At 46.1% G+C, this 14,619-nt stretch overlaps 1 protein-coding gene across 1 annotated transcript; it reads right to left on the bottom strand.

Annotated features, from left to right (window-relative positions):
• Nucleotides 1-2,333: 2,333 nt before the first annotated feature.
• On the bottom strand, nucleotides 2,334-9,949 carry LOC119353547 (ankyrin-2-like). The gene is made up of 12 exons (XM_037620167.1): nucleotides 9,839-9,949; nucleotides 9,671-9,745; nucleotides 9,408-9,581; nucleotides 8,899-9,030; nucleotides 8,285-8,427; nucleotides 7,337-7,435; nucleotides 7,099-7,227; nucleotides 6,022-6,168; nucleotides 4,616-4,717; nucleotides 3,014-3,184; nucleotides 2,847-2,926; nucleotides 2,334-2,752 (listed from the first exon to the last, which is right to left on the bottom strand). The coding sequence occupies exons 1-12, from the start codon at nucleotides 9,882-9,884 to the stop codon at nucleotides 2,701-2,703; spliced, it is 1,350 nt and encodes a 449-aa protein (XP_037476064.1). The 5' UTR covers nucleotides 9,885-9,949; the 3' UTR covers nucleotides 2,334-2,700.
• Nucleotides 9,950-14,619: the final 4,670 nt, after the last annotated feature.

The raw sequence follows: 14,619 nt of genomic DNA on the forward strand, positions 1-14,619 counted from the left end.
ATGAGCCCGTCGATGTACCATTTTTGGGTGAGGAGCCTGCCAGGTTTGTGTGGATGCTCAATGTAGATTAAACTGAGGCCTAACAAGGCGATGTAGTGCTACGAGAGGACAATGTTGGACCGACGAGACGTGGAGGACGAAGCAGTAGGGTGATGCTGAGCACACAAATGACTACACTCCTTTGTGTTGCATTATTTTCACAAAGTCGAAAGAAATTTTCACAAAGCACACTGACTTAAAATAAGAAATAAGGTTTGAAGGAACTAGTTGAACATTAAGATCCTGTTGTGCAAAATGGTGGCCTAGACATCATCAAATCCAGAACGCGCCGGGCAAGCACAGAGAACAATTGGGCACGAGGTAGGAGCGGCCAGGTCGGCACGGCGTGACCACGAGTTCGCCGTTCTTGCAATGCTCAGCGCGGAACACGGTCACATGGAGCAGGCACTCTCCACCCCTAGCTTTCGCTCCCTCGGCGACCGACGCCGCCGGCACGACCTCGACGAGGCAGAACCGCCCATGCCCGACGTGGACGAGTGCGCGGCACCCGAGGTTCACCGGCGTCTTGAGGAACGTGAGCTCCTGATCGCACATCCTCCACGCCGGCGCCGGCACCGGCCCCTCGACGTCGACGCCAGCGAGGTCCGGGACGTCGCAGGAGCAAAGGTAGGGACTTCCCTTGACCCCGCCGTCGGTGCCGTCGGCCTCCCGGATCCCGACCCACGCGCCCAGCTCGCCGTCGTAGTGCCCGCGGCCGTGGAACGGCAGGCGCCAGTCGCCGCGGCGCGCCGACCGGCAGCGCCTGGTGTCGAGCGAGAAGGTGAAGGAGGACGAGGCGAAGACGGTGCGGCCGTCCGGGTGCACCGCGTGCGACATGACACGGCTGCGGCCGCCGCCGGCGTCGAGCGGGAGCGGCCGCCGGCACATCTTCCAGGCCCACTCCTCGTCAGGCTCCTCGTATGCTAAGTAGCCTGGCGTATTTTCTTCCTCGCCGTTTAGCGCCCACAGCTTGTCGCCGACGGGCGCGGATTGGTAGGGGTGAGACGGGAACCATTTCCTCGCCTCCAGCACGTCGCCGTCGGGCTCGGAGTCGAAGGGGCCGGGCGGGAACTCGTGTGGAGGCCTCCCGCCGTCCAGCTTCCCCGTCTTGGTGTCGTACACCAAGGTGAGGAAGTACGGAGTGCCGGCGAACAATACGGAGAGGGTGCTGGAGTGAGTCGTCATGACGATGTTGCTGCCGACGGCATCGAAGTGCGTGTCATTGTATGTGCCCACCAACGAGGCGCCCAGGCGGAGGGCTCGTCCCGGGAGGCGGCGCGGCGCCTCGTCCGCGACGGTCGCGTGCTCGCCGTCGTGGAGGTCGTCGACGTCGAGCTTGTAGATGCTGTGGGTCACCGAGCGCCTCTCCTTGAGTACCACGTACAGATGCCGCCGCAGATTGGACTCCGCCGCCGCCGTCCTGCCATCAGCTCCGTTGGGCCGTGCCGTGTCGTCGTCGGTGGCGTACGCACGTAATGGGAGGATCCTTGGCTTGGCAGCGCCCGGAGCGGCGGCTGCTCGCCACCGGAGGTGGGAAAGAAGGGGCTGAGATCGGGCGATGATCGATCGCAACATCGTGGGAAGAAATTCAGATCGTGATAGTCCGCGAGAAAGAAAAAAAATGATGCGATCGTGATTCGTCTTGACTCTTGAGTTACCACGCGCTATATAATTGGTTGGGATTGGACAAATCTTGCTATATACTAGAGCCGGCTGATTTTGTTAGTTTCCTTATTATTATCTCATTTTAGGGAAGACAATTTTGTACTAACGGGTTTGCTCAAGCTCAGTCGGCTTAGACTAACCATTGGATCTTTGTGCGGAGATTCGTGCTAGTTGAACAACGTCAAACAGACCTCGTAGCACATCTTCCCACCGCTTGCAGCACTTCATCTCATCAGTCGCAGCATCCGTCGGTACTGGCTGCAGCATGTCATGTCACATTGTTGTGTTCGCCCTCATCGCTCGAAGCACATTGTTCTGTCATTCACAGATTCCACCATCGTTGTATGCAGCACTAAGCCTCATCTGTTCCGGCGTCCGTCGTCGTTGCTCACAGCATGTCTCGCAGCGTCTACCTTCCCCGTTGCAGCTTGTCGTACCACCGATTGCAGCATCCAATCATGTCGTTCATAGCACCACAACTATGGTGACGTCACTCGGCTGAGACTTGGTTAAGTAGTCTCGGTCGAATGAGCTCAGACCCATATTGTAACAACTAACATTCTGTTGCCGACTGGAGATAAAATCTCTCTGAATGGAATGTCATAGGAAAGAGAAAACTGGAGAAAAGGGAAGACAAAACTGTAATTTTATTTCTTTCACCAGGATCGTTGTGATAATTTCAATATGAAATGTCAGCTTCTAGGACCATCACCAGTATCCATACCTGCATATATACGTGTGCAAATGATAGCGTATAAGAGCAAGCAAAAAATTTGAGTCAATTGCTACCAACATGACCGGTCTCAGTAAAGATAACAAACTGCACTTCCATGACTAAGGGAGTTATTACTTGAACATCTCGAGGGCATAGCTCCACACTAGTGCACGAAATAAACTTTGCAGGAAAAAAAAGGACTTGAAAAGAGGATGTCTTTTTTTCACGAGAGGTGACTGCATGCATCTATCTTCAGCACTAGTGCAAAGCTCAAGCTCATGTCATGTTGCCTTGGCGCCGCCTTTCGATATCTTCAAAGATTCCATAGCTTCCCTGCACATCACACCCACAATCAGTGCTCGATACCAGCATTCATAAAGTTTAAAGTTTCAGTAAGCATGCGACAACAAAAGGGGTAGATGGATACCGTAATGCAGATTCCATCTCGGCATTCTCCGGGTCCAACTTGAATCCATCAAGAAGCGCCACACACGCGTTCGTGTAGTCCTGGTGATGAATGGTGGCCTTGTGAACGAATTATTCAAAAAAAATGCATTGGTCAAATGAAGTAGCCAGCAGGATCTTCGATCCCACCTTCAGTGACATCAGAGCTGCACCCTGCCGGTAGTAGGCCTTTGGCCAGTCAGGCCGCATTCCTCTGCAATCAAGAGCGTCCAGCAAAGCCCTCTGTCCGTCACCCATGCGAAGCAAGCAGAGGCTTCTGTTTGAGAACAAGGTTGCATCATTAGGGTCATGCTCTATTGCCTGCATCCAACAAGTTAAAGAAGATTTGCTGAGTATCGAAACAGATACGAATTTGTGAATTGGAAATCTGCAAATGGCTGCTCATTGACTAGTATTAGTGCAAGAGATTAATGAATCATGCAAAAACCTTGATTTTCTTGAAAAGAAGCCAATCTCAGAAGCTTTTTCATATATAATTCATTAAATATAGGACAATACTGAAGTAAAGTCAATTGCGGACCAAATAAGTTCTACTTGATTATTTCCTAACCCCCCGTAAAAATATGGAATGGCGACAAGCAAAACGAGCCCCCTTATGACATTTGTTTTTGGTCGACACCAGACCAGTTGTCTTGTACTGAGGACTTGCTTACTAGTTTTCGAGTTGGCAGGGATGGGGGAATGGGAGATAAGTTACTTTTGGAGTACAAGATTCTATTTTTCAGCATCATTCTATGGAAGCAGGAAAAAAGAAATGACCAAGGCAGTAAAAAGAAAGGCATAGCAGTTAGTAGGAGTTTATCCCGGGCAACATCCTTTGCAGCTGCAAGACAGTCCGACGCCCCTAAGTTGTTGATAGTGGGCTTGACGCACAGTTACCGAGAGCAGAGCAGTGAGCCAACCAATCGAGCAGTAGGTTCACTGATTTCTCCATCCATCCAACTGGTAGTTCTAACAATAGGTGAGCTTTTAGAAAAAAATTACTTCATGGTAAATGTATCTGCAGTAATGTCAAGGTTCAAAAACAGCTTATTGGCTCTGAAAAACAGAAGATTGTCTAAACATAGGTTCATTTGCACCTCCCACATGCAATGCAGCACGTAAGGAGAAGGCAACAGGTCAGCAAATCCAATTATGTCCTCTCCAAAGGAAAATCAGGAAAGAATTCATTCTACTTTTCCCAGCTGAACTGTTGTGGCTGGGAAAGCCTGCTAGAACAACAGGAGTCAAATCGGACAAGCAGCCAGGGCATGAATGCATGATGGGGCTGGCACACAAGGAGCATAAGCTGGCTAGTAGGATTAGTCACCTAGCATGAGTTAAGAAACTTAATGGGGCTGGCGCACAAGCATCCAGGGGAAAAAGAAATAAATGATTGTGTTTTGTTTGGAACGGGGCAGAGATAAAGAAAGAGTTCTAGTTTTAGGTTTCAAGATCTGATACACCTATACAAGAGGAGACTATTAAAATCTGCAAGCAACATAATACCAACATACAAATCAGTGCCCAGCTAATCCCTTTCCAGTCAGTCTAGCCTTATTTTCAAGGTAGTTATCCCTTGACAATGCCACTGACCAAGTTTCCTTTTCAATAACTAGGCCTTTGCCATTTGGTGACTCAAACATAGCTAGAAGCCTGTTTGAAAATCTCCAGGTTCACGTGCTTTCTTTTCTGCCAAAGAATTATAACTTAGAAGCAGGAAAGAATACAACATATGGCGTTGTAACATACCTTAGTGTACCACATTGTTGCAGAAAAATAATCCTTACTCTCGATTGCTTTAATCGCAGATGACTTCAACTTTGCTATTTCCCTTTTAGTCGCATGTTCATCCTGAACCATAAATATCAAATAAGATGGAGACATGAGTAATGAATAGAAAAATGCTTTAATAGTAAAGAAAATACATAGGACTGTTCTGTAAATATAGCAATATACTGTAATAAATATTATTGGGTAATAGGCCCCAATACCAATTGAAACTTTAACACCAGAAATGTAGTCTCCTCATAAATTTGAAATTTTCACCTCACACATATTTTTCTAGTGTACGTGTGCAACCCCTTTCATCTCTTATTTTCTATACGATCTTAAGATTTAAGATAATGTCACAATTAGTAACTCCCTCTTGTGCACACTGATAGTAGATGATAGTTTCAAGCAAGATCAAAAAACAAATTGCCGTCATTTCCCTTAGTATGCCTAGTATGGAATGCTGGAATCTCATGAATTGATTTTCACATAAATAGGTGTAATTCCTGCAAAAAAAAAACTAAATTTATCCATTTCAAACAGGACCTAAATATGTGAAGTCAAATTGGTCAGCATAAGAAAAATATAGCTAAATTTGAACTGTTTCAGTTTGACATGTTCCATCGCACATTACCTAAAAGCGAACGTAAGATACAAATTTGATATTTAAAATATTCTTAGTATTTCTTTACTAACCTATTTATCAATATTGTAACAACTTCCGTTAAAAATATTGTAACAACTCAATCTAGAAAGGAAGCTAAATATAGCATTTGATCAATATATTTTTCATGTGGAAACACAAATAAAGTGTAGGACAGTCAAATTGTTTTGAGCCAAGTCATTAGTCAACTTAAGCATCATGTGGTGTCACAAGCCAAAATGCACATTAAAGTTTTCAGCCCAAAATGTACATAGCAAGAATCCTTAAGGACCCAACTTGCTATGTGCACATTCAAGTCACATAGCAAGAATCCAATCAGACTGTTCGGTACTAGACATAGATTAATTCTAGAAGAAACTGGAGGCACATAAGGACCTGGTGCCATGTTTCGTGGATAATGTCCTCCACTAGGATGTTGCTACCAATAGAATGCAGAGTTACAAACATAACAGTTTACTAATTGGCTCACTGCCATGGTCTACCACTATTTCCTCCACAGTTGTGGGCTTGTGACCGCCACAAAATTTTATGGAGAAGAAAATGTCTGCCACAGCTGTAGCCAAACTTGGCTATAAAGATAGTAACTGAGATTTGAGTCCTGCTGAAGAGAAGTTTGGCGTGCTAGGCCAAACTTGGCTACCTAAGATGTGGCAAACTGCAGCCACAAACTAAATAGGCCCTAAAGATGATAAAACTGACTGAATAACTATCCAATAAGCACCTTAGGATTGACTTTGACCTCGACCTCTTCCCCACAGGCAACGTGCTGCTCCTGTTGTTGTCGCGGCCCCTGGTCACGTCCTCGTCCTCTGCCAGATCGCCGAGCGGTGCCAGCGACTCGTCCTCTGGCGCTGGCGTGGACAGCAGCCTGAAAAACAACAAGTCGTTTTCATAAAATCCACCAAACACACAACTCACCCTCTTCTCTGACATTAGCACCACCTGACCGAACTTACAATGCCAGGAAAAAAACAAGCACCTAAGTTGTCTGACATGACAAATTTTGGTTCAACAATGATAAGTGGCAGTGTGGCACTGAGGCTGCAAAACTCTTACCATGAAGTGAATCGCTTATATTCTCACTCCAGTCAGTGTTCTCACTGGAGGTAGATGTACAACATTTCAAAAAAAAACTCAGGTCATGACAAGAGCAATTACCACATTTTGAATATTACTACTCCGTCCCATAATGTAAGACGTTTTTTGACACTACACTAGTGTTAAAAAATGTCTTACATTATGGGACGGAGGGAGTACATGACAACAAAACATCAAACTGAACCTCGACAGATATATAATGGTAATACTAATATTTGATGGCTCATTTCTTTCTATCTGCTTCTCAAAGTAGGAAAACTTATTTTACTGGGCATCCAACCGAAACAATACAAAATATCTATGCAGCATTACTGGGAAAAAGTTACAGCCTGTTAGTATGTAAATTAAACAATAATTACAGGGAAGTTTACCCAAGCAAGAACCAATATTTCAACAAACATCAATAGTCTAAACATCTCATACGACATGTATCGCATATTTATATATTCCACAAACAGAAGAGAACAGATAGCATGGAATCCCATGGAGCCACATAGCACAGCAACATACCTCATGTACAAGATGCCTATGCTAAGTTAGGTGGGTCAAGGGTCCAACAGGGAAAGATGGTGAATGCATGGTTTCGTAGTAAAGCACCGACAAACTATGGATAGGAAATAAGTGGCACTTATGCTCCATGCTTAAGTCTTGAACAGTGTCATACGCTTGTGTTTACTAGTGGCAAAGAAGTAAATCTTACATCATTAGAGGCATTACGCTTGGCACCAGCCTTCAGTAAGAAATTTAAGCACTCTGTTGAGCTGTCATTTCCCATTGCAGAATCAAGTGAAACAGTTTCAATACAATCTGGGTTGATAACAGCGCCAGCCTATCACATAAAAGGAATGTCACATTTTATGTATGGTGAATAAGTAAAGAACTTGATTTCCAAGCTTAAGTGTTGGAAAATATTGAATATTGAAATAAAGTAAACAAACCTCAACCAGGAGCTTCACGCATTGTAGTGATGATACATTTACAGCCTGAAAGAGGGGTGTCATAGGATAAAGTCCATAGCTCATGTACGTCTTGTTGCACTAGTGAGATGTGAAGCACGTTAGCTGCTATTAATTGATGATAATAACTGGACATAGAAAAATGATTAAAAAGAAAGGTAAGTATGCATAACCATATATCTATGCCAAGCTTTAACTAAAAAAAGTAGGAAACAGCTCCTGGCTCCTGCGACGTTGAAATTTGCAAACACAAATAAGTACAATGTTACAATAGTCGCCTTATTGTTAAATCTTGACTAGAAGACTTTTATTATTTTATTGATGATTGGTACTCCCTCTGTAAACAAATATAAGACATTTTAGGTCACTAAAGTAGTGACTTAAAATGTCTTATATTTCTTTACAGAGGGAGTACCATATATTACTACATAAAAGTAGCAGCCATGATAGGAAATCAATCATTATGGCAAGTGCACAAAATGACAATGCACCCAGAAGAAATTGATCAACACATGCAATTCGCACTTTGAAAATTATAGGTGCATGAAAGCACGTATAGTAGCTTCCACAGAAAACAATAGTGGAGATTCCAAACAAACATTAAACATTACTCTTGCATAAGGATGAAGATTATAAGCTACGGCCCAGACTATAGGTTGGAGAACACAATGTTACGGACTTGAACAAAAGTGAAATGAAGTATTAGTGATTCTTGTAACAGTTGCTCCCTAGGAGATCTTGAACAATAACATATAACTAGAAAATTAGACAACTAGAAGCAGCAGGGAAGAAAGAAGTAACTGACATTTGAAGATTTAATTGTGCTGCAAAGAACAATGATCACACCATAACTTGCATACTAGCAAAAGAACAAAACAGCTTCAAGAGTACCAAACAATAACTAGAATGGAGCATGAGAACAATACTTACATCTGCATTATGCTCCAATAAAGTCTTCATAGCACCGACTTGTTGTTCCTTAGTAGCAAGATGCAGTGGTGTCCCAATCTCCTCAGCTATCGGGTCTACATAAGCTCCCTTTGCAAGCAACAGTTCTATCATTTCACAATCTCCTGCATAAAAGAAGCAATATGAAGGTACTTATTACATAATAAGATGGTAAGTTTTTTTCTGACAATCTTTTTAATTTATTTTATCTGGCTCCTGGCAGACCTCAGTTTTCCCTGCATATAGGCTACGAAGATCATGCTAAAGGGGTCAATGTTCCATAGAAACAAGAACTACGCCTACTCGTCTAGCCAAATAAGTTGACTAAACCAATTTCTTTTGAAATAAACGAAGGAGACTAACTATTTCACTTTTAAGGGTGGTGTAACTGAGAGCTGAATAGAATTTAACTACCGAATTTGAAGATAACCTACTTCCATACTAACCTAAGGGAAAGAAAACATAAGTTGCCCTGGAAGTTTGGTCAAACAAACTGTAGTAAGAACATAATACAGCCACAAAATATATTAGAAACAAAAATTCAAAAACTGTGGTGCACACGTGCAAAACAGAGATAACATATGAATAGAGAGGACCTATTCCAGCAGCAGCATGTAGAGGAGTTAGCCCGGCCTCATCAGCTTTGTCTGGATCAGCACCATGATCAAGTAGACACTTGACAACAGCAATCCTTTCACTCATCACCGCATAAAAAAGAGGTGTTCTACCTGTCAAGCACACATACCACGAGGCTTATTTGGCGCAAGTCAATTCAGGATCAGCAAAGAAATGCACATCTGAAAACTCCTCACCGAACATGACATCTAGAAATATGATAGCAAGATTACAAACTAGGGGACGACAGATACATGAAATTCAGGTATCACAGGAGTTAGAATGTGGAGGTCGCTGAGGCACTGTTTGGCAAACAGGACTAACTATTTCACTTTTAAAAGTTTTATTAAAAGACCCATAAATATGCAGAATCAACTGTAGAGTTTTAGTTTCGGTCCCTGCGAGATGAAACTGAAGTTCTAATGGCACCATTAAATCCTTTGGGGCATTTTCATAAGTGCAACCAAGCAACGTTTGGAAAGGAACAGACCCTTATCATCTGCAGCATCCACATCGACGCGCAGCTCCCCGGCCAGGTAGCTGCAGACCTCGAGCTGCTCGTTGGCCGCGGCGATCAGCAGCGCCGACATGCCGCCGTCGGCCCTCGCCGCCTCCACCGCCTCCCTGGGGCGGCCCTTGCCGTTATCCAGCACCCACACCACCCCTGCAACCGCCCCCCCAAAAAATCAGAGCTCGGAGGAACGCCAAACAGCCGGGGGCCGAAATCGGGAGGCGGGTGAGGGGGGAACTCACTCTTGAGGAGGGGGAGGTCGCCTTTGAAGGCCGCGTCGAGGAGCGTGTCCTGCATCGAAGAGATGGCTCTCGCGACTGCGGGGAGGGGGAGGGAGAGTGAGCGAGCGGATTTAGTTAGGGTTCGGGTGCGCGGTCGAGGCGCGGGATCGTACGCGGGGAGGCGCTTACCACCGGCGGCGGAGGGGAAGCGAGGTTGCTGCGGCGGCGCCGCCATGGCGGATCGGTCGGGGAGCGAGGTTTTTTTTTTTTGGAACTGCGAGGGGAGGGGTTTGGGGATGCGGGAAGAGGGTGAGAGCGAGCGAGGAGGGGGGAGGGTTTGAATTTTGATTTGAAATCCCGGCACAGGGGAGTGAATTACATCTATAGTACTCAAACTTGACACTAGGGTTCACTTCCGTCACTGTATTTAGAAAGTGTCAGAATACGGTCACTGAAGTTGTGTGAATGTGTCACTCTACGATCACTGCTACCGTATCCAACGTATTTCACTGATGTGGTATATGTTGACCTGTCCTAACAGTTGACTTGCTTACGTGGCAAGCTCATCCTTCTCATCTTTCTTAGCATCCCATGAATGAACCTGAGCATTGGCTGCCGCGTATGCCCACCAGCCATGGAGCCCGTGACGATTTACCGCATGGCTACTCGGCTCTCTTCTGTCAACAGCCCCTACTTCCCCGCTGCCCTTCTTCACGCCGTGTCATCCCTGTTAAGGCAAAAGACCGCCCTACTCGAGCTCCTCTCGTGCGACGCCCCGCTCTTCATCGAGCAGTATGGCGGCTCGCTGCACCCGGACGAGCTCGCCTTCTTCGACATGCTCCAAGATGACTATGAGGTCTGCTCGCACCTCAGCCGCCTGCGCGCCTCCGCCTCCTGGAAAGCCGGTTCCCCTCGGCCCTCACGTGTACCTCATCTACTTTCCTAGCTAGTGCGCCACAAAGAGCACTTCTCCCACCCGGGAACCTCCTGCGAGCGGCCAGCACTCACGAAGTCCATGTCACCGTCGTCGCCGCAATCTACATCCCCTCCAGCGTTGCCAAACTCATATGTGGTGTTTAGAATACAGAGCAAGCCGCCGTGCGGGGCGACCTCCGTGCATTTTCCCGGCTCAAATGGGAGGCATACGATGGTTAGGTTGTAGCCTCGCCGAACCCGTGGAGCTCGACACCGTCGCCCGGCGGCGGCAGAAAGAATAGGCGGACATGATGTTGTGTTTTGATTTTCGGTTTGAGATTTTTTTCGCCCTAGGCCGAGATGGCCGAAATTCAGTCATTTTCAAAAAAATTCGGCTGAAATTTGACCAAATTTTGACTACAATTTGACTTAAAGTTGACCAAAATTTACCAAATTTGACCAATTTCGGCCTAAAGATACTTTCCGCCCCAGGCCGAGATTCGGCCGAAATCCGTTTTTTCGGCCGAAAATCAAAACACAGACATGATGTTCCGCGGGGCGAAGCCATACACGAGTAGTCCGACATAGTCGCAGCTCTCCGCGTCAAGTCCCCGCGCATGTACAACATCATGCTCTGTAATCCCTTTTCAACAAAGACGCCACCCAACTTGGCATCCGGCGTGCAGACCAGTACACCAACCGGGAGCATGCCTACGAGGTGCGGAGGTGTAGCTAGACGAGAGGTGGGGAAAGAACATGTCGACAGCCACGACAGGCAGGCGATGAAGGTTGAGCATATGTGGAGGAGCATGGTAGGGTGGAACCTGTCATGTGGAACTAAAGTGGGAGAGACAGACACCCACTAGCCACCTTATGCAACAAGTGCATGTCAGTCGGTGGAACCTGTCTCATGTAAGCGTACGTGTAAGGTCGGTATGGGCCGCTTCATCCCACAATGCCGCCGAATCAAGATAAGACTAGTAACGGTAAGCAAATTGACCAAATCATCGCCCAAACCTACTTGTGTTCTACTCATGCATAGAATATACGAATAGACCTAGCTCATGATGCCACTGTTGGGGAACGTAGTAATAATTAAAATTTTCCTACTTGTCACCAAGATCAATCTAGGAGATGCTAGAAACGAGTGAGAGGGAGTGCATCTTCATACCCTTGAAGATCGCTAAGCAGAAGCGTTACAAGAACGCGGTTGATGGAGTCGTACTTGCGGCGACTCAAATCACGGAAGATCTGATCCAAACGTCGAAAGGATGGCGCCTCCGCGTTCAACACACGTACAGCCCGGGGACGTCTCCTCCTTGATCCAGCAAGGGGAGAGGAGAAGTTGAAGGAGAGCTCCAGCAGCACGACGGCGTGGTGGTGGTGGAGCTCGTGGTTCATCGACAGGGCTTCGCTAAGCACTACGGAGGATGAGGAGTTGGGGGAGGGGAGGGCTGCGCCAGAGGAAGGGGTGCGGCTTCCCTCTCTCTCCCTCACTATATATAGGGGGAAGGGGAAGGAGGCCGGCCCCCTAGATGCATCTAGATGGGGGGACGACGGCCGGGGGGACTTGCCCCCCAAGCAGGTGGGAGGCGCCCCCACCCCCTAGGGTTTCCAACCCTAGGTGCCTTGGGTCCTTGGGGGCGCACCCACTAAGAGGCTAGTCCCCACCCATATTCAGCCCACTTGGTCTCCCAGGGTAGGTGGCCCCATCCGGTGGACCCCCGGACACCTTCCGGTGGTCCCGGTACAATACCGATAACCCTTGAAACCTTCCGGTGACTCAAACTGCACTTCCCATATATATATTTCTTCACCTCCGGACCATTCAGGAACTCCTCGTGACGTCCAGGATCTCATCCAGGACTCCGAACAACCTTCGGTAACCACATACAATTTCCCATTGCAACTCTAGCGTCACCGAACCTTAAGTGTGTAGAGCCTACGGGTTCGGGAACCGTGCAGACATGACGAAGACACCTCTCAGGCCAATAACCAATAGCGGGATATGGATACCCATATTGTCTCCCACATGTTCCACGATGATCTCATCGGATGAACCACGATGTCAGGGATTCAATCAATCCCGTATACAATTCCCTTTGTCCATCAGTATATTACTTGCCCGAGATTCGATCGTCAGTATCCCCATACCTTGTTTAATCTCGTTACGGTAAGTCTCTTTACTCGTTCTGTAATACATGATCTTTTCCCTTGAAGAGGAAAGGGTGATGCAGCAAAGTAGCGTAAGTATTTTCCTTAGTTTTTTGAGAACCAAGATATCAATTCAATAGGAGACTACACGCAAATCCCTCGTACCTGCACAAACAATCAAGAACCTTGCAACCAACGCGATAAAGGGGTTGTCAGTCCCTTCACGGCCACTTGCAAAAGTGAGATTTGATAAAGATAATAAGATAAATATTTTTGGTATTTTTTTGTACAGATTGCAAAATAAACGGCGATAGAATTTGGCAAGTTGACGGGAAAATAATATGATGGAGAATAGACTCGGGGGCCATAGGTTTCACTAGTGGCTTCTCTCAAGATAGCATAATCTATGGTGGGTGAACAAATTACTGTCTAGCAATTGATAGAAAAGCGCATAGTTATGAGAATATCTACGCATGATCATGTATATAGGCATCACGTCCGTGACAAGTAGACCGAAATGATTCTGCATCTACTACTATTACTCCACACATCGACCGCTATCCAGCATGCATCTAGAGTATTAAGTTCATAAGAACAGAGTAACGCATGGCAAGATGACATGATGTAGAGGTATAAACTCAAGCAATATGATATAAACCCCACCTTTTTATCCTCGATGGCAATAATACAATGCGTGCCTTGTTGCCCCTGCTGTCACTGGGAAAGGACACCGCAAGATTGAACCCAAAGCTAAGCACTTCTCCCATTGCAAGAAAGATCAATCTAGTAGGCCAAACCAAACTGATAATTCGAAGAGACTTGCAAAGATATTTAAATCATGCATATAAGAATTCAGAGAACAATCAAATATTGTTCATAGATAATCTTGATCATAAACCCACAATTCATCGGATCTCGACAAACACACCACAAAAAGAATTACATCGAATAGATCTCCAAGAGAATCGAGGAGAACTTTGTATTGAGATCCAAAGAGAGAGAAGAAGTCATCTAGCTAATAACTATGGACCCGAAGGTCTGTGGTAAACTACTCACACATCATCGGAGAGGCTATGGTGTTGATGTAGAAGCCCTCCGTGATTGATTCCCCCTCCAGCGGTGCGCCGGAAAAGGCCCTAAGATAGGATCTAACCGGCATAGAAGGTTGCGGCGGTGGAAATAGGGTTTCGTGGTGCTCCTGGATGTTTTCAGGGTATATGAGTATATATAGGCGAAAGAAGTAGGTCGGTGGAGCCACGAGGGGCCCACGAGGGTGGGGGCGTGCCCTCCTGCATCATCATCCAAGCCTCTCCGATGAAGTGTGAGTAGTTTACTTCAGACCTACAGGTCCATAGTTAGTAGCTAGATGGCTTCTTCTCTCTTTTTGGATCTCAATACAGTGTCCCCCTCTCTCGTGGAGATCTATTCGATGTAATATTCTTTTTGCGGTGTGTTTGTTGGGACCGATGAATTGTGGGTTTATGATCAAGTCTATCTATGAATAATATTTGAATCTTCTCTGAATTCTTTTATGTATGATTGGTTATCTTTGCAAGTGTCTTCGAATTATCAGTTTGGTTTGGCCTACTAGATTGGTTGTTCTTGCCATGGGAGAAGTGCTTAGCTTTGGGCTCGATCTTGCGGTGTCCTTTCCCAGTGATAGAAGGGGCAGCAAGGCACGTATTCTATCGTTGCCATCGAGGATAACAAGATGGTTTTTTTAATAATATTGCATGAAACTATCCCTCTACATCATGTCATCTTGCTTAAGGTGTTACTCTGTTTTTAACTTAATACTCTAGATGCATGCTGGATAGCGGTCGATGAGTGGAGTAATAGTAGTAGATGCAGGCAGGAGTCGGTCTACTTGTCTTGGACGTGATGTCTATATACATGATCAT

Source organism: Triticum dicoccoides, chromosome 2A, assembly GCF_002162155.2.
Source record: "Triticum dicoccoides isolate Atlit2015 ecotype Zavitan chromosome 2A, WEW_v2.0, whole genome shotgun sequence".
In the NCBI taxonomy this organism is placed as follows: Eukaryota; Viridiplantae; Streptophyta; class Magnoliopsida; order Poales; family Poaceae; genus Triticum; species Triticum dicoccoides.

Bases quoted from the DNA above. Each gene is read 5' to 3' on its own strand.
- LOC119353547 (XM_037620167.1), bottom strand. From the start codon at position 9,884: ATGGCGGCGCCGCCGCAGCAACCTCGCTTCCCCTCCGCCGCCGGTG. The intron at 7,228-7,336 runs GTTTGTTTACTT...TTTATGTGATAG, and splicing joins GCGTGAAGCTCCTGGTTGAG to GCTGGCGCTGTTATCAACCC. The intron at 4,718-6,021 runs GTGCTTATTGGA...TTTATGGTTCAG, and splicing joins AGGTCAAAGTCAATCCTAAG to GATGAACATGCGACTAAAAG.